The 20,372-nt window shown below is 42.6% G+C and overlaps 1 protein-coding gene across 1 annotated transcript; it reads right to left on the bottom strand.

The window, feature by feature from the left end:
* Positions 1–6,720: 6,720 nt before the first annotated feature.
* On the bottom strand, positions 6,721–15,441 carry DUSP13 (dual specificity phosphatase 13). Its single transcript, XM_009878261.1, has 3 exons — positions 15,251–15,441; positions 14,326–14,546; positions 6,721–6,932 (listed from the first exon to the last, which is right to left on the bottom strand). The coding sequence occupies exons 1-3, from the start codon at positions 15,439–15,441 to the stop codon at positions 6,721–6,723; spliced, it is 624 nt and encodes a 207-aa protein (XP_009876563.1).
* Positions 15,442–20,372: the final 4,931 nt, after the last annotated feature.

Genomic DNA, 20,372 nt, shown 5'->3' with positions numbered 1-20,372 from the left:
TGCTGCACAGCCTCTCCCAGTAGCCGGGTGCTGCCTGGCAGGGGGTGACATTTCTTCATGAGTGGAGATTTTTCTTCTGCAAAACTCCTGGCCGGGCAACATCTTCTAGTTATTATTTCTTTAAATCATCTTGTCGTCGGCCATTATATTCTGAACCCTTTGGAAATGTTCCTTCTGTGAGTGACCTGGCCGAATCACGTGTGCTGGTACCTCCAGGCATGGTCACAGCTACACACATTGTGCAGCTGACGGACAGTTTTATGTGCATACGTAAGGAATTAGAAATGCCAGTCAATGAACAGAACAGACAGTAAAAAGTAAATTTAAATTTCCAGATATCCTCAGTTTGAGTAGTCTCTGATAAAATGCTGTTTTCCTCCTGTGAGAATGGCAAAGAAAAGTGTCTTTGACTCCAGCCCTGGGATCCTGCTGTGTCTCTGTTGTGAATGGGTAATAAGAAGTGGCCGTTCACTGCTGAATGATTATTTTTCCCCTTCAATGGAGTGTGGGGGGGAAACCCTCCAAAATCCAAGTCTTCTATGAGTCCAGCAGACTAAAAGCATCAGAAAACCTCTGGAGGGAAGTAAAAAGTTATGAATGGAGAATAAAATATTGGTGTGGAGCAAAAGGGCTGTTGTGTATAAAGAGCAGATGGGAAAATGTTGAGTATGAAGTTTAAAAGACAAGGATCTGAATCTCATTCAGCTGAGCAGGGGGAAGTGGTTTGGGTTTCCTTTCCTTGGAGGTTGGCTCCATTTGATGAATTGTCGAGATGTGCTATAAATGTTTAAGATTTATAGGAGAGGCTCCAAGTAATACTAATGAGCAGCTAAAAATAGATATGATAGGAAAATATAAACTGACAAACAGATCATCCAGCATAACAATAACTTCATAATCACACAACTGTTGCCAACTGAAGATGGGAGACATGGCAGGAAAATGAGCTTTTGTTTTTCACATCTGAAAGTTAAAGGAGTCGGAGTGGAAACAGATGTTCTCCAAAACAATGTGTCAGAATAACTCTAGTAACAGCCAATTGTCACCAGAGCTGAGCAAATAATTCCTTGCTTGCTTTTGGCTGGCTGATGGTTTCCCAATGATGGGTGGGGTTTTTGTAAAGCATTTTATTTATTTATTTATGTTAAGCAACCTAAATGTTCTTTTTTGTGAAAAAAAATTACCAGAGTTTCACTTCTTACAATTCTGTGCTTCTTGGGTTTTGATAATTTTTGTCGAAGAACTGTTGGTCCTCCAAAAGCCATCTTAAGGGCTTCCACAAATCACTTTGGTTGTAATTTTTTTGTGACTATTTCATTGTTAATATTTAATAGTTCATAAACTGATTGATTATGATTATTATTGAATTAGGAGATATTAGATGAAATTAGATGCTTTGTTTTCATAGAAAGGGGTTTATAGAGCAGCAACTGCCTTTCAGAAGAGTTTTACACCACAAAGGTACATCTTGTCTACTAATAGCAGAATAGTTGAATTTTCATTTTTAGGGTCTGTCTGTTGAACACTTACAAAGGAGATATTCAAGTCAATTCTTACTATGTGGACAGGCTGAAGGATTGAAGATCTTTTGTGCTGCCATGAGTCTTGAACCGTGCTGGGTGCCTAGTGAATGCTCTTGGAAAATTTTTGTGGTCGTGAAGATGACTGGCAACAAGCAGGATCAGACTGAAGCAGCTGAAAGACCCTGTCCCTTGTCAAGTGGCATTTTGTGTGAAGGGAGGCTCTGCCCACATCTTGGGAAAGAGACAGATGTGTGATCTGAATCCCAGACCTACTTTTTAATTTTGCCTGAAGCTTAATAACTAATGGTTTTTGTCAGCTGGCTGGATTTTTGCTCTGAAGATTTTCTGTTTGTGGTAATGTGAAAATGTATTTATTTGTAATGGTATGTGCGTTGTCTCTAGGGTAACTTCCCTGAAAGTGGTTTTGAAAGTTAGTCTGTGGAAAGTACTGCATCTTGTTTTGCAGTCTTCCAATGCTCCTTTATAAAGTAAAGTAAAACATGTTATTCTTTTTCTGGTACTTTCTTTTACCCTGACTTGGCACCTTCTTATTGTGTGAAAAGTGGGCAGAACCATGTATGGGTGTCCTCAAGGATTTGATAAAGACAATGTGGGCTTCACTGTACTTCAGTAATCGAGTGAGAAAACACTAGATAGGATGTGACATGGCAGCATCATGAAGTTGCTCTGACAGGGTGGAGAATGGCTACTGGCAGAGGAGAAAGGAAAAGAATGGATTTATTATTATTATTGTCCTTTTTAAGAGGATGAGACGCGTAGTGTTGCTTGAACAGCTAGGTTTGAGTATGAAGATGATGTAAAGATGTTATGGAGGCAGAGGCAGGAGGAGGAGGGACAGAGACAGATCCTCAGCTAACATTTCTGGATATTTTTAGGAGTGCTCTTTGTATATAAACAGACAAGGTTTCAGGAGGCAGTGATGAGGGGGAGCGGTATAACTCAATGATACTTGTACCACAAATAGTACACTGCAAAGAGCAAATTGTTTGACTTTATTAAACTGCAGTCTCCTGGAACAGATCAAGGGTCTAGTTTCTAAGTAAAATAACTGCAGCTTAAAGAAAACTTAACTGTTGAAAGCCTCATAGGCCCTAGGTTCCTGTTTGGCTTGGCTTTGGGAGCTGCATATACTCTTTGAAACCTAGACTATGAAGTAAAATTTTAAAGCACAAGCTATTTTGAAGCCCCTCTCCACAGTAACATGGAGATCAGCTTTGTTATCGGGACAAAAAATAACTTGGCAAGTGGACTTGACGGTGCTCTGCAATTCTGGAGAGCCAGACAGGAGCTGGGCAGATCTGATCTAGGCATCAGGGTTAAGCAGAAGGAAGTCACTTGGTCTTGGTGGGCAGTGCCAAAGTTAAAGCAGAAGTGAGAGCCACTGGCTAAAGAGGAACAGACCAATGGAATGCAGAAGCAGGGGATCTGCCTGTGAGGCTGCTTGCCTCCAGCTGTGCCCACAGGCGCCGTGCATCACTTAGGGCGCTGCGTCCAAAGAGCAGCCGTATGTATGTACCCTGAAGACCATGAACAAAATGGTTACTCTGGAATGTGGTCAACTTAGGCTTGTCCAATGCTTGGTACTCAACCCTGACTAGTTAGTCTCAGTCAGACTTAGTTTTTCAGCTTTGTGATCTGTTCTGGTCCCAGTTCAGATTTTTTTTGTTTGTTTCGTAAGAGAAAAAGGGCAAAAGTTATGAATTAAGAAGGTACCACAGGAGAACCAAAGCCACCGGTATAAGGAAGAATGGAATAAAGAGCTGATGCTCTCAGCTGTTGTCACTTCACATAGTGTGTACCTGACCAATATCCTGGCTGGCACGTCTTTCCATGGGAAATCTGTCCTTGGTATCATCTCCTTCCATGTGACTTGCTGAAAATTTCTATCCTCTCTTCTCTTGGCTCCTTGCAGAGCAGATTTATGGTCCCATTTTGTTTTTACAAATAAAACCCAAAGTGCAAATCCAAAGGATAAATAACGCAGTGCAGACATGCCCACGGCAATCTTCTCTGTGTTTATCATCGCTGAAAGTCTGGGAGGAAAAGCTAGCGAAGGCAAGATATCTTATGTGAGAAAACTATTCTCATGCTTTTGTGCCAATTCTGGAGGCTGGAAAGCAATCTCGTGCTTTTTCCCAAACATCCTGCTGCAGCTCAGGCAAACTCCAGGTGCCTTATCTGTGAAAAAGGGCTAAGAGGCCCATCCTCCCTCGCAGGCTTGCTCTGTGGGAAGCTCCACCACCACTATGCTGGAGGTCATTCCTTCATAAGCACTCGGAATGGACAGGTGTTTGTAAATAAACGTGAGCATTGGCTCTGCGCTGGGTAAGAAGAAGGCATTGCTGCTCTGTACATTAATGCGTCTGAATCTGCTGTCGTGATCGCTTCCACGTTGCCTGCAGTCTCAACTAGTGTTGCTTTCGGCAGGTAATATTTCGGACGGGCACTAGGCAAGTGTGATTACCGCTGGCACTGCAGAGGATGAGTGGGGCTTCTTCTGCCTGGCTCAGCAGCAGCAAACCCAACAGCTGCGCATCAGGACCAAATGCCTTGTTGTTAGCGAGGCTGACTGCAGTGGAAAGAAGCTATTCTGTGTTTCTAGGGCAAAGCTGGTGCTTTATAAAGGGTCAGCAACTCTGAATCTCGACATTGTAGCACAAGATATACCTGGAACCACACCTCATGTTGGGTTGTGGGTTTTTTGGTCTTGATTCCAGCTGTAATTTTAAAACATTTTTGCTTAAGTAGGCACAGAGGCAATAAACCACCTCAGTGCACAACATGTGTGGGTCAGAGATTAGGACTGCTTAACTGTCGTCAGTTACTGAGCCGGTACCCGTACCCCTGCCAGGCCACTTCCATGATGCTGCAGCCCTTGCATCAAGGGAAGGTAATGATGGGTTCAGGTACGGTCATCTGCTGGAGGGTGGGAGAATCTGTAAGGAGATGGGGGGACCTTCCTCCCACCATCTGAACTTCACAGCAATGCAAAGCACTGGAACCAGCTCAGGCTCTTCTAGAAAGGGATTTTTTAAATCCTGGGGTTGGACAGCTACTTTATTGTCTTTGGGTCAGTGTTTTTGAGCTCTTGTTCTTCGTTGTTTGGTTATTTCTTTTCCAAGTTGAATAGGAAGCTTCCACTATACACCTGTAACAGTGACATCCAGCCCACAGCCCTGCCTGGCCAGTGTCCTGGCTTCCCTGGCAGGCTGCGGTTTCAGCCAGACAGTGCTTTCAGCTGTGAGTCAGGCATGGTGGGGCAATCTATGGCTGTTCCTGGCCAGCTGAAATAGTCCCTCAAGGACCAACAGGCCTTAGCTGGGGTAAATTTAGGCTCAAATCACTCTGAGAAGTTGTTCATTTTAAATTCTGCCCTGCAACCATAGATGCTTCCAGATGTGCAACTTGTTGGGTATTGTAACCTGTCCTGATGGACTCAAACACAACAGTCCAAAATCTCTGTGCATTCATACACCCCTTGTGCTTTAGTATAGTGCCATTTGCCCTGGCATAGGCTGGGTTATGGAGACTCAAAGGGAGTGGTTAGTATGGCAACTGGAAAGGCTGTTCACAAAACAGCTTTAGCATGGTGTGCAATAAAACAGACTGAGGTGGAGGAGACCCAAGTGCCAGGAGTGGTTCAGCCACCACACTCCTTGAAATCTAATCTCCTTGCTGTGGCAGCCAGCAGGAGGTCTGTGAAAGCTATAACTTCACTGATTTTTCCATCATTAGCTATGACCTCCCTTCTGGCTGCTTACTCCAGTCTCAAAGGATGGGACCTTTTCTGGAGGGAAGACCCATCTCTCTGTTGTGTTGCTTGCATTTCACTTAGTATGTTTGTAAAAGCAGAAACGCCACCTGAATTTCTCTGTAGGCTCTGCAGGGAAATCATGTTTCTATATTGCATTATGAGAAATGCAGTGAAAGTGTGCTATGCTCAGTTAATTTTTTTTAATGTATGGAGGAAAAAGAAACTTCAGAACAAGTATATGCTTCTCTCTTTCTATTCAACATCCATAGTGCTATAAATACAAACTGCAGGGTACTTTCAGAACTGCGAGCCTTTAAGATCTCTCAAGGGAAAACATCACACCAAATTAATCTGCCGTCAAGTGGAAATTCTATATTGTTTGCATTTGCCAATGTTCTGTATGTGGCTGTAATTGCACTGAAGCAAATATCTGCTTCAAGTTCTTCACAAGATTAAATGTGGCCAATTGGGCATAAAAGAGGAATCGAAATGCAGAGCTGCTGCTTTGGATTTGTTAGAAGCTTTGCTCATTTTTGCTCTGACAGGATGACACTTTCCATTAAAACAGGGAAATTTGGAGAAAGTGTCTTGAAGCGGCGGGTTGCAGGCCAAGAGGAGAACGTTTGTGTCCAGTGCTGCAGTGCACTGGTGGGCAGCGAGCCCTGAGTGTGCCCCTTGCTTTACATGTGCAAGGGGACACCGTCCTCCTCTCTGACCAGCCCTGAGGCTGGCGACAGCCGTGCCCCTGGGTGTGGTGTCTGACTGGGACCTTCTGTATTGGCACTTGAGGATCTCATGGTCTTTTTAAGTTCTGAGTATTGGCTGTGGATTTGAAGCTAAAAGGACTTGTGAAGGTCCCAGCAAGAGCCTCTGTGGATGGTAATAAGAGGGAGCCCAAGGTCTGAGTTAGATCCTGACTACTGTCACCGTAGCAGACTAAAGGAGCATGTCAGCTTGCAAAACCTGAAGCCTCGCTCTGTGCCAGCTGGATGTGAAATGTTAAAGATTTGCTTAAAACCCTCATGCTTTCTTTTTCTTTTTACTAGTTTAGCCATTTTCCCTCTTGCCATATAAATGCAATTATAAGCAAGTAAAAAGTCTTTTTTCAAGTTGACTGTTCTGCCTTTTAATTCTGCATGAAAACCCAACTGCTCCCGATGCCCTGCCCAACAGGTAGTTAAATAAGGAGGCCCCGGTGGACAGAACTGCCAGCTTGAATCCTTCTTTATTTTTTTTTCTTTCCAATTAGTGGGTTTATCCAAAAAATACATAACAGCCTCCTACCAGCTTGCTCATGCTCAGCTGTTTCCCGAGGAGTTTCTCAGCACAGGTACAGAGCAGTTCTGACAACATCCTTGCACTGTCTTCAGTGAGGGCAGCATCTCTTGGTCCAGTGTCCGGAGACATGTCCCCTTGGCACTATCAAGCCTCTGCTCCTCTGCCTTTCCCTCTTCCTAACTGGAGGTCCAACTCCTGAAGCTGCCTGAGGAAGCCAGAGTTGGGGCAGATCCTTCTGTGCAAGCGCACAGTCTGGATTGCGTCAGCGAGAGACATGTCTTCACAGATCATTAAGAAAGCGAGGACAAGAGTTGCCGATCGGCTGATTCCCATTGCGCAGTGAACTAGTACTTTACCTGGAAAAGGGAGAGAGAGATGCTGTTATGCCAGGAGGCCAAAAGGTGGGGTTTATCGTGCTGGAGCAGATATGGAAGTGGTGCTCATACTGGGGCTGAGCAAGCAGGTGTGCTCAGCCCTGCAGAGCAGACCTGGTGCAGTGCTGGTTGGGGAACAGTGGGAGTTTTGATGGCTGGGGACAGAAAATTCATAATGGTATTCCAGGATCTATGATTGCTTGTTTGGGCAACAGCTAAGTTGGCCACATGGTGTGCCCTAAGCCCTCCTGTTCAGCCTGCCATCCATGGTGTCCCTGCTTGCTCACATGTGGTTTTGCAAGTGATATACTACCTTGTACACCTATAGTCACTATCCTTCCCTTATGCCTTTATCTTCCCTTCTGTATTAGGTGATAACTAGAAAAACAATTTATGAAAAGTCCTAAGTTGCCCAGAGATTTCGATATGAGGTGTACATCTTCATTAAGAATAGTATCGCGAGTCCTTCCATGTTGCTGTAAGCAAGCCTTAGGGAAGGCCTTCCAGGGATCCCTCCTTCCCTCTGCTCTGCTTCTGGTGTTTCAGTCGTGATTCCTCAGGAGCCTGAGGAATGCGATTATGTATCATGACTGCTTCCCAGGCTTCTAATGTGTGTCTTTGACCCATGCTGGAAGGACATAAACACTGGGTTTTTTAAATGGTCTTATGTGAAATTAAAGTAAATTTTGTCAAAAGGATTGCTTTCAGATGGAAAAAAAATCAAGGTTTGTAGTCCTTTCCCTCTGGCTGTGAACAAAGAGCTTGTTCTGGAATGTGAAAACCTGCGTCTTGTAAATATTGTAAAACATTTCAACTTTCACAAAAATGGTATGACTCAATGAGAAAATTTCAATTGGAAAAAAATGTTCTGTTTTTCCACTCAATTATAGCAATGCCTGAAAATTTTTGAACTCTCTTGTCCTTTGCTGCAGTCAGATCTAGTTTTTTTACAGAGACCGTGGCTCAGTGATTGGGCATTATTAAAGTAACCAGTGATTAGAATCATATTTGAACGTCTGATCACCTAATGGACAGCTCTGTCTCATTCAGGGAGCTATTGTCTTTTTAGCATGAAAATTTCAGAACACTTCTTCACTGGAAATCTCCACAAGTTTCAAATGAAATTTTCTGCATTTTTAAAACTGACTTTTTTTTTTTGGACTGTCATATTTGTAGTCTTTTTTTTTACTAATTGCTTATCTGTATGAAATGCAATTTAACAACATTATTGGGATATTCCCATAAGGTATAAATTTTAATAAATTTTATTAGATATTCTAATAAAATATCTCAGATGCTGCTTCTCTGTAAAATGTAAGGAGCGGTAGAAAGAACGGATAGCTTTTCAGGGCTAGTTCCTTGGGCTTTTTGTGCTTACAGCATGTTAATTTCTCTATTACCAGGAGCAAGACAAAAATATCCTTGTTGGATGATGAGACTAGATCCAGCCAAAAACCTCAGATTGATTGCCCCCATCTCCCCGGGTGTTAATTCTAGGTACTTTGTGCACAGCTTTTCATCTTAAATCCCATTCTGTTTGTGGCGGAGTATTTATTTAGCAACTGTTCCAGTTCTGACTAATGACGATGGCATAGCCACATGCTCAGAGAGCGTGAGCATGTGGTGTAAAAACCTGCTCTGGCCAGCAGGTTGAGAGAAGTGTTGAATTCCACAGCGTATGTGACACAGCCACCTTTCATTATCCTGGCATGAGAAATCTGAGCTCAGCCCTAAAGATAGACATGTCTTCAGCAGAAATAAAGGGACTAATATAGTCTCCAAGGAAGCGGTGATAACAGCTCTGGTGACAGCAGGCTTGGACTGGGCATCGAAATCTTTGGGGAAAGGAAGAGGTTTTTCCAACGTAATGTCAGTTTTGCAGAGTTAGAAGATCAAGAGATTTCTATTTGTGTTTTCCCATTCACATAGGACTTCACAGAATTTACTGAGATACTGATGCTATTATTCAATTTAAATTACATCTCTGTCTCAACTCCATGGGAATTCTTGGAAGTGAAGTCCTCCTTGCTGTGGGAATATGGAGAAATGCTTTGGACTCCTGCTTGATAATGCCAATTTGAATTTTCACTAGACTTCCCCCCCCCCAAATGTGCTACACTATTGCTAGACTTCACACCAACCTTGTGGAATATGTATGCTCTATTATCTTCTCCAGAGGAGCCACTTCAGACCCAAATAACCCTGGTCTGAGATTTTAAGAGCAACGTAAAGGAGTCAGGAGCACAGTTTCTCTTTGAGAAATACTGTGAGTAGGGCTAAGTCCAAAAGGTCTTTGAAAAATCCATGTTTCGGTAGTTTGTAGTAGACCTAACTGCAACTTAGTGACAGGGACTGGGGAAATCCAGATGCTCACCCTAATGCACACCCCAGATAACAGAAGTAAAGGAACAATGTGTTCTGGAAAATTTTCCTGGAAATATAACTGCTTTTTTTTGTATATCATAGAATGGCCTAAGCTGAAAGGGACCTTTCAGCTTAGGGATCATTTTAATCGAGCCTCCCTGCTGCCAGGGACGACTAGATCAGGCAACACATGGGGACTGAACAGGAATCAAACCCGCGACCTTAGCATTGTTAGCGCTATGCTCAACTGACTGAGCTAACCGGCCTCCTGTATGTCTGTGTGTGTCTGAGAACTTCTAAGCTATCACCACTCAAGAAGAAAAGAAAAAGAAATTACGTCTATGATTAGATCTGCACCAAGAGGGAGAAAAAACAACCAAAAAAAAAGATGATGTTGGATTTGACTTTGAGTTGCTAAGTATTTTGAAATTCAATCAAAATTAGGTTGGATAGGGGGAGACTTGCTGTTCTGAACCTAATTTCTGTAAAATTGTTCCACCCAGGTTGAGCCTTCTGCCTCGGAAAACGCTCAGCCCCTCCTGCAGTGTGGAACTACGGACTAAGCTAAGCACAGGTATGGATGCTGCCATTAAATACTGTGTGATACGTTTTTGTTGAAGACACAGAAAGCAGAACAAATTCCTGGCTCCTGCTTGTACAGGCTGGCACTCTACTATTTTATATCTAACTCTGTGTCTGAGAGAAGATGCTGAATTTTCTTCTCTGGCTTATCTGCACTTTGAAAGAGTCCTTCTAGGTCACTAACTGGCTTTTAGACGGTGTCTCAGCCAAAACCTAGAGAAGCTCCAACTATTGACATTGGACCAAATCTGCGTGGGTCTGTAATACACTTGTTTCCATGAGGATGCAGGTATATTATCTTTTCTACGTGTGTGATATTTATTCCATGTCAGCCTTTGTTTCATCACACACAGAAGTGATGATAAATGCTGGTACACTGACAATAAAATGACTGTTTGTTGCAGATAAATCAGTTATGTGAAATGATTTAATTAATGTAAAATTGATCTAATGAAAGCAGATTTGAATTTACTATGTGTTTATTTGTAGCAAACAAAATGAATGTTAAACCTGAGTTGGGAAACAGAAGCCGCGTTCCTGCTTGGTTCTGCTTACAGGCTCAGAGCCTTGTCACTTAGCAGGAGCTGTAAATGGGTTAAGTGACACTCTGAACCCACCATGATATACTGCATTTGACTAGCGCCTGGAGCACATCTGCACCATGTGGGCTGGCAGTGGTGGGCTCGACAGCAACAGCGCGTTGCATCAACCCTTCACGGGAGGCAGCCGGGACGCACTGTCCCGGCACCAAGGAGGCTCGGGTTCCTGAGGGGCTGCTGGACCCCAGCCTGGGAAAGCCACATTCCCAGAGGCAATTGTGGTGCATGTCCCTGTCATGGGATGGGCAAGGAGGCTGCAGCCGGATCTTCTGTACCAAGGAATCCACGCCACAAACCGACATCCTCTAACTGTGCCTCCCCCACCCCACCATTTGTTTTAACACAGTGCGAATAGAAGTTGGGCTGATTCCACATTATAGGGCCATGTTGCAACCTTCTCCCTGAGCACATAACAGGATCCCTTAGGAATAATGGGATTAACTGAGGAGAAGTGGGGGCACTTAGCTTCTGGCATTATTAAGTCTTGCAATCCTTATTTGAAATGTTGCACCGCACATCTCAAGCTACTTTTTGCAGAGGCAGACAATAACTGTCATCTGGCTGGGATTTGTGCAGAACAATAACGCTTGGTTTTTAACAACGGATTATGGATATTATATCCAGCTCATGCCTGCTATAACTCTACTGACATCAAAGAGTTTGCACTAGGGATAAAGTTTGCACATTCAACTATGTTGGCCAAATTCAAGTTGGGAAATTCAATGTTGTTGAGCAAATCAGTCATTAAAAGACATAATATCTTATTGTCCTTTTTGCTACTCATCATTAACTGAGCAAAATGTCCTGAACCAGCCCTCGCTTTCTTGCAGGATGGATTCAGTTTGGCTTAAGACCAGGCTCCAGATCCATCACCCGGTGTGAACGCCCCGACTGCCCTTGCTCCATTGAATCCAGTGGAATTATGCAGCTCACCAGGAGGAGAGCTCAGCTGCGCCAGTGGGCCCCAGGGCCTCTTCCCATTCCACTGTAGTTTTTTCTTCTGTTGTGCTTTAGCCACTGTCCTGTAGCCAGGTGCAGAATCAATTGTCTGTTTCTTGATTAATCAAGTGTCTATTTTGTCACAGCTGAAAACAGTAAAAAGCCTATAGAGAGCTTTAAAAGGTGGCGTGTCCCTCCTTGCCACATCTCCCAGAACAGGTAAGGGCTGCCACATGCTGGAGAGCGGGAGGTCAAACTGATGTACGTGAGGTACCTAGAGCAGAGTCAAGAGAGAGGACCCTTTTCTCCTGAGTTAAGTTTCTTTCATAGCCACCACCATGACCAAGAAGGGAGCAGGAGAGGGAGCCTAGCTTGTCCTTTGCTCCAGTGAAGGGGAAGAGGGGAAATGCCTTTGAGAGGGTTTCCCATTTCAGGAAGTTAATGTGTGATTTTAACCTGCTTATTTTAAACATGTTTGGAGGTCAATAAAAGGAGAAGCTCTCTACTTGGGATTTTTTTCTCTCTGTATGGTGTCAGTTTAATAATTTTCATAGGATGCTTTCATCTGTACTCTCAAGTTCTATTTCTTTTTTTCTAGTACGCTTTACTAAACCCTCGTTCATGCTTAGCTTTAGCTGCACTCCAGAACTGTACAAATGGCCATGGAAAGGGGCAAGACTGATATTCAAGCTGTTGCCCCTTGAGCATGAGGGAGAAGATCAGTACTTCCCTGACACCATGTTTTCCTTACAGACCAAGGGGCAGATTTTGCATCTGCTTGCTGAGCCTTCCCAGACAGCTCTGTTACGTGGGCTGCCCTGCAGGAAAGGCAGCCAAGGAAGCAGGGTTCATAAAATAATGCCTGTATGGCATGGCTGCAGTAGTAGCTCGTGTATTTCTCAATCTGTATGACAAAGATAGTGAAGGAAGTAATTCAGAGTGTGATGCAGCCATTGACCACTGTGACGGGAATAACTCCCAGTTAGGAGCATGTGAGCACACTCTCCCCTGCTTCGTTTTGCTCAAGCTCTGGCATCTGGGTTTGAAGAAATTGCCTTAAAAATAAGTTGGTTGCATCAGCAAAGACATATTCTGTTCATCTAAGGTAGAAATCTGGAATAAATCTATCCATGCTGGTTTTGGACTTAGAGTGTAAAGCATCAGAATATTTTTTCAAGTATGACGTAACAGTTCTTGCTTAATTCTAATGGGCGTTTGATCCATGGTTTTAAATATGTTTGTGCCTCATGTAGTCTTAACTTTGACTTATCCTCCTAGGTGAAAAAGGTAATTAAATTCCATTTTCTAAACCACTGAATTTTCTTGTAAGAGTTAAGCAGCAATCTTAAATGACTTCTCAGTCTAACAGAAGTACCTCGTTATATCCTGAACTTAATATGAACAGGCCTCTTGTCACCTGGTATAATTTTTTTGTTCAGCATCACTGCTTATAATAAATGCTATTTTTTTTCTCCTCTAAATGATGTGAGTAACAATCCCCTCCCTGTCTCATCCCTGCTCAGGTCATGGGTATTTAGCTGCTAAATTTCTGTACCTCAGGAAATTATGCTTTCAGAACATCTTGTTTATATATTTTCTAAACTGTTGCACTCTCCTTAAAATGATGAATGTCAGCAACAGCTGGACTGTGTATGATTGAATTTCACCTTGTCTCCATTCCCAGAACCACACTTCCATATGGAGTTTAGTAAAGCAATATCTAAAGGCATGGGAGTAGGGATAAATATGCACTCTAGACATGATGAGTTCATTGTGTTTGCCTTGAGCCCTGGCTTGTTCTGCATTCATAACTCTCGTTATTTGGGCAGGCATCTTGCAAAGCGCTGGTTTTGTTTGCTTTTGTGGCCACCATGATTCATCTGTTGTTTTCTGCCTTTTCTCAATTGATTTGGGACTTTTTTTTTTTCTTTCTCTACATACGCATGAAAAGATTTTGGATCTTACCTTTCTCTGGAGCACGACCAATAATGAATTCAATTGCAAATAGCATATGCTGTAATAGAAATGGGTGCAGATCCAAATTCCCCAAATATGTTAGTGGTTTTGAAATCCAAATGCAACCCTCAGTTGCACAAAAGCAAATACTTTTTAAGTCCAAAAAACAGGAAACTCTGAGGTGGCTAGCATGGACATACACTATTTTCAATTACTGTATCTCCCTATCTGCATATGATTAAGCTGAGTAATTAGTATTTACTAACTATTAAGTTTTGTCCTTAATAGTAAGGATCCCTCACTAGCCTCAAGCCTCTGGCATTGTGCCTGGCCTGTGTTTAGCGAGTCCAAGGATTTTGCAAGTTATTTTCCTATTTCAAGATTATAGTCCTTATAACAACAGTGCGATGTTATCTCCTGGCTAGTGGTGTTGCTTAGGTTCTTTTCTACAGAATTACTTTCCCACAAGATCTCCCCTATTCCATGTTTATAGGATTTGCACAGATTGTAGCATTATAGTTGATTTGTCTCACTCAGATATGATGTTTGCCCTTGTCTTTTTACCCCATCTCAGCTTTCATTTCAAAACTCATCACTAATTTGAAAAGATCAATTGTATGTGCCTCCTCCCAGGTCAGTGTATCCCTGTAGGCAATAAAACCTACTAGCTATTTTGCCTTTTGCTAATGAATAGCACTAGGCATAGGGAAAACCCCTTTGAAAGCCTGTTCAGTTCATCCATCCCCATTTCAGGGTAACAGGGGAGTTTCACTCACTGTGGGAGTTCAGGAATCAGGAGTGATGCTACTTCATTTGGGTATCTCCATTCTTACCCAAATCTGCAGGTGGTTGTTTTACACCAAATTCTATTTGATAACTTGCTCTGCTTGGCTCCTATACAGAAGATACGCAACGTGCACAGATGGTCTAGTTACCTCTTGGGGAATTCAGTGCTGCTCTTATGTATCGGGCAACTGGGTAGAAGTAAATGCTGAGATCAAAGTTTGGGTTGTCTTCTGCTTTTACTCCATAGTAATCCACAGACAGGTCTTTGTAGAACTTCGGTCCAGTGTCGATGTGAAATCGCCCAGCAGCAGCATCCACTACGTGGGAGATGCCCATTCGGCTCAGCTGCTCTTTGTCACGAGCAATGTACCTGGAAAAAGAGCAGTGTGTTTTATTTGCCTGCCACATTGCAATGTGGGGTAGAACATGCTGCTTTTGGGGTGCAGTTTGTTAAAACTTCATGAAGTTGTAGTGGCTATTTTCTGAGAAGTTGATCAAGTATAAAGTGTCCACCACAGTGCTTCAAGACAGAATTGACTTGTTAAGACACTGACTTTTACATTTCTTGCATTTTCCTCCCTAACGCCAGTTTAGGAGGTTCTTCTCAACTGACAAAACATAAAAAGAAGGTGGTTGTGATATTTCCGCTCAAGCCAAGTTTTCTCGTTTGGTTTCTCACGGAGTCACCTCTGCTGAGCATCCATGAGTTCAGGGGACTGATGCCATCTGGCAGTATGAGGAGAAAACAAGGTTGATCCCATTTTACCTAGCTCTGGCATGACTGCCTGCAGTACTGATGCCATGGCCCCACCAGGCTTTTGCAGTGTGGGACTCCTGAACTAACACAGGAGGAGAAATCAGGAGGGGGAATGTTCTTTTTGGATGCTTACATTACTTTTCTCTATGCTACAGCATCCTGCACACAGTTCAGCCTTACTCAATGCCTAGACTTACTGCAAGGGGTCCCCAAGTTATCGCCTACCTCTCTTTTCTTAAGCAAAGACTGGAAGATTGCAAGGGGAAATAGGGTGGGGGCTGCTTTATTAACACCTTCAACCCTTTCCCCTCCCTTACAGGTCTCCCACGTAAAGGTTTGGCCAGACTTCATCCACGTGCCCGGTGGGGTGCGTACGTGTCCAGCTCAGGCATCGCAGCTCCTCCAGGTCGGGGGTTTGGGTGCTGCTCCAGCTGCCGGGCGCCCGGCGAGAAGCGCCACTGATCTTGGGGCGCAGGAGGTCCTGGCTGCACAGGGAGTCCCAGGCCATCCTGAAAGATGGAGAGGAGTTGTTTGCCACCAGCAAGAGAGACTTCTTAAGTTGCCCTCTCTTCCTCTTGCCTTCCTCAGTTTGAGTAGTAAGCTTTTGGAGGCAGATGCTGTCTTTCTCTTACCATGTGTATGTGCTTATCATAGCAGAGGCTATGACTGGGTCTGGGAATACTGTTGCAGTCTAAACAATGAAAGTCCAGTGGGTCACATTCTCTGAACCACAACACGAGACTATGATTTCAAAGCCTGTGCTTCTAAAATAAAGTTTTATATTATTATGGCAAATTGGAAGTGAAAGCTTTTGCAAAATACTAGGCTCAGGGCCTCAGTAGGCTTATTTTGACCTGACTACTCAACCGTTCTTTGTAGGCATGTCAAACAATTGATTAAAATTTCATTATTATATTTTAAAGGTTTATTTTTTTTCCATAGGAAATTGGAAAGTTCATACTACTATCTGGCATTCTAGACACTCTTACTACCGCTGTGGAACAGCCTAGTCCTTGATATGCCAGCAGTTCTGCTTTCAAATGGAAAGAGGTAATGCCATGGAAAATGTATTGTGTAAATGTAGCTGCCATGGAAAATGTATTGTGTAAATGTAGCTGCTCAGTGAGTATAGAAACAAGTTACTAATTTGATATGCTGAGCTTTTCCTTGAACCATATAACTAAGATTTTCTTATAGATACTTTATCTGATTTGTCTTTTACAATTTGCTCAATAAACTGAACTGAGCTGAATAGAAGCAGTCATGCAAAATCTTATCCATTGGTTAACTCTTAATTGTCATCTTCAACAGGGGAAGCTCTGTAAAGAGTATTTTTGTTCTTTCCAATGATAGTTAACAGCCATGCTTGTCCTCATGACACATGTTCATGGTAGAAAAAATCTGCATGAGTAAATTACAATGATTCCAGCCGCTATTCATGTGAGCATTAATATATTTTAATAGGTTGTTGCATTTGCATTCCTCTTCTCTTTGCCTCCTCCAAGAACTATCCCATTTCTAATCTTCTTTTCTGTAATTCAATTACAAGAAGAAACACTTTTTAAAGCATCAATTTATCTCTGGAATTACTCTGTTCCCACGTGGTACATTTCTTCTGAAATAGTGGTTCCTTGTGTTCGTTAGCTATAGATTTGAACTGTTGGGAGGATGTTTAAGAGGGGAATACAAATTCTGTTTTTACCAGAATTCTGTTTTAAGAAAATATTAAATATATACATTTTCCCGTGTTCTAAACATTAGTCAAGCATCTGCATTACAGACTTATTGGGAAGTCTGTCAACTCCTGCAGCTTTAGAACAGAAGCATCTGTCTAGGACATGGGTGACGTTGTAGTCAATGAGTCAGAGTCTTGCTCTGGCACTGCCTACTGAATGTGTTTTGCATAAATCATCAGAGGGGTGGCTTGGGATAGAACAGTTCAGGACAGCAAACCTGAAATCTTCCATCTTTCTGCTAAACATCTCTATCATCTGCAAACAGGTTGTAAACCTCCATTGACAATTTCTTTCCAAACACTGTGGCAAAAGGCTTTCCAAGTTTCCCGTCAAGGCACTTTTCATTAGCCCTAAGTTCACATTTTGGTGAAAGTTAATTTTGAAGTATTTGTCTTTGCATGCACGAAGACAGAGAGAGAGTCTGAAGATTCACCCTCTTTGGGACCTCCCTGCAATTTTATATCAATCCACTGTTTTGCCAAATGGAAACAGAGCAACCAAGTCCCTGAAATATCCACAGAATTGAAGGAGGGAAGCAGCAACTGCCATGTCAGTGTTGGGCCATTGAATGTTGGCTAGAAGCCACCCTTCTGCCATGCACTTTTGCCTTACCACCCAGCTGCCAAGAGGGACCGTCCCTCTGTTATTTCAGTACACCGCCTTCTGCCACCTTGTCCTCTTGAATACTGTAAGTTTTCACCAAATAATGCTGTCTCCAGGATGGTCTTGTATTGTTTGTATTACAAAGAGCTTCACTGTGGAATGCACAGCCCTCCCAAATGTGCATATCTCCTCCAGTGTCAGCTTTTACTGTGAAACCAAAAGCAGATGTTCTTAACCATTTTGGATGGCTTTGTGCAAGAGAAGGCACGGATGGGTTCCAGTAGTGGAATGGGCATCTCACACCAATTTTGATAGCTTCTTTGACAGTGGCCACCCCAGTGCCCACTGCCTGGCACCTGCTGGTGGTCTTGGACACCGATGTGACTGCTCTAATCCCACACAGAAGGTCTGCAGCAGAAATGGGACTTGTATTTCCTGTGTCCTGACCATAGGGCCATCTGCTAGCTCATTAAATACATTCAGGAATAATGGCCTCCTCCAGTCCTTCCCACCTCATAATATCTGCAGCGAATGTTGCCCTTTTTTGATGTATCTGATTCTTGCAGCCTGGCTAATGACCACTCTAGGGCACTTCTCACTGCCTATAAAGTTGCTTTCAACTGTTTGGGTAGTTTTTTCTAATCTAGTACTGACTGTTGTCCCTTCCTCTCGCCCTCTCCACTGTATACTTTGATTTTCATATTACCTAGCCTCATAGGACTGAAGGCTGCCACCAGCCTTGCCTTCCTAAGCCTCACAGGAGTGGAGAATTACAGGGTACTGCCCAGAATTTCTGGTGATGTTGTGGCATTCAGAGAGCCATTAACATGGGGAGGGACAGGCAACAACTTGCTCACATGGCCCTTCTGAGAGCTCTGTTTTCCAGGTCCATAACTCCATCCCTGTCACGACTGGGTGGGTAACTCTAAAGTATAGCACACTTTGGGAAGAGTACTCCTTCAGAGTTTATTATTTTCTTTTCAAAGCTGTCTTTCTAGAAGGGGACATAACTGCATAGTCTTGGCAGAAGATGGTACTGTGTGCTACGTGGGTATTGAAAGGTGTGAAATAATGGTCTATGTAAGATGCAGGTGCTTCGTCAGAGTTATCCTAAGATGGCTTTCATCTTGAGTTCAGGTTGATCTTGTATTATAGCTACGGAACTTACTTCTGTTGAAACACAGACGTGAACTGCTGGCACTATGTACAAAACTTAATCTGCATTCTGGTCACATTTTTTCAGCTAGAGAACAGCATCAGTTCATGTAAACTCTGTGTCCAATAAAAAGGAAGGACTCGGGTTCAAATTTCAAATGTGAAATAATTGGAACTAACAGGCTGTGAATGATTCAAAAGCAGAGAAGTCTCTGTAGGACTATTCAACTAATATATTGAATAATGAATACACTGAAAAAAATAATGGCTTTCCGTAGAAAATTTACAGACACGAAAACAAGGCAGGTTTTTTTTCTGAATAAGTGACTGCGCAGTTCTAGTGTCAGTCTATCATTTTAACTCCCTAAATTTATACATGCAAGTGTTGTTTAGTGAAATGCACATACTTGAAGAAAACAATGTTCTGATTAAAATTTGTGTAATGTTTTATAAGGAGCATAAATAGATTAAAACAAATTAGTGTGAAGGAAAAATTATTATATCTAATAATGTGGTTGTTCTTAATTTAAAAATACGTTTTTAATGATTCTCAGCTCAGTTCTTTTATATTTGATTTTTGTAGTGAATCTGCTTCTATGATGTGTGTTGTATGAATGAGCAATGCAATTTTAAAATGCTAGTTTCTGAATGATATTCATATGAAATGTTCCTGATCTTTGGCCTACTGGAGTTGTATTGCAGTAATTATTCAATCACATAGGAGAAATTTTACCATTATATTTAGATTAATTGGTTTGTACTACAGCTATAATCATATCTGAACTGTGTAATAGAATTTCCTTAATTATGACTAGCAGGAGAATTGCAACCAAAGAGGCCTGTTTCAGAGAAGGAGGTCGTTCTGACAATCTGGGGTGACCTAGCATGTGACACAGGCCCTACGTGTCACCAGCCCGTGCCTGCATCTGCAGCCACCTTTCTGGAAACCCATTAATGGCTTTGCTGCAGTCAGGCTACGGGAGCAGCCAGGTCACTGGTTCCTTACATAGGGACTGTCCCAGGATGAAAGAAAAGTGAGAGATCCCACATTGTGTATCCTTCCTGACTGCTGAGGCTTCCTCTCCTCCCAGCAGTGAATGTTGATGTGTGCTGCGTATACTGTGGAGGCTTTGGTTGTTTTTTCAGTTACTTCAGTGACTACAGCCTTATCCACAATGTAACTGGTGCTGTTCAGTGCCTCAGTGTCTTGGTCCTTGGAAACATGTCCCACCTTTTATCCAATTCTCTAACACTATAGCATTTTATTTGTTCTTATGAACAAACTCAAAAGTCAGTGTAATTTGATAATTTAGCATTGAAGTCAAGCTGAGAGGATGGTGTGAATGCTGAGATGGGGTGACACAAAAAACTTACAGCATGATGCTGTGGAAAGTTAGAAAGAAAAAACACTTGTGTCTAGGATGCTTAATATAAAGCCTTTATCCGCTGCTTTCCCTTGCATTTTCCGATGTAAACATAGAGGGATTTTCATATAATATAAGGGTGTCAATGCTCTTATTTCAATGGTGTTTTGAATATTTTAATCATCCCAGGCATTTTATTGGCCTCTGTGTATTGGTAGAACATAGCCATTTTCTTCTAGCTTTAGTAAAAATATCTCTGAATTTTTGAGTCCTGAGAACAAAGTGCTATACATCCTAGTTTTTCTTCAGCTGGTATGTGCTGCAACCTTGTCAACTCAGTGAAGACATCAGTCTGCACTTCAGATAAACTGATTTGTGGTGGTAGAAGACCAGGATGAATCCCAGGACTTGGCCAAAGCAGGTCATGTCAAGTTCATGCCTATCGTGTATTCAAAAGTCATAAATGTGTTTCAGAAAGCCTATCCCTTGGAAAGATTCCTCCAAGATAACTTATGTTTGAGAGAGGGGTTTGTGTTGCTACATCTCCACACAAATGACAAGTATTACTGTCATCATTCTTT

Source organism: Apaloderma vittatum, unplaced genomic scaffold, assembly GCF_000703405.1.
Source record: "Apaloderma vittatum isolate BGI_N311 unplaced genomic scaffold, ASM70340v1 scaffold33841, whole genome shotgun sequence".
NCBI lineage: Eukaryota > Metazoa > Chordata > Aves > Trogoniformes > Trogonidae > Apaloderma > Apaloderma vittatum.
Note: the sequence above shows the minus strand (reverse complement) of the source record. Positions and strands in the feature narration are given on the sequence as shown.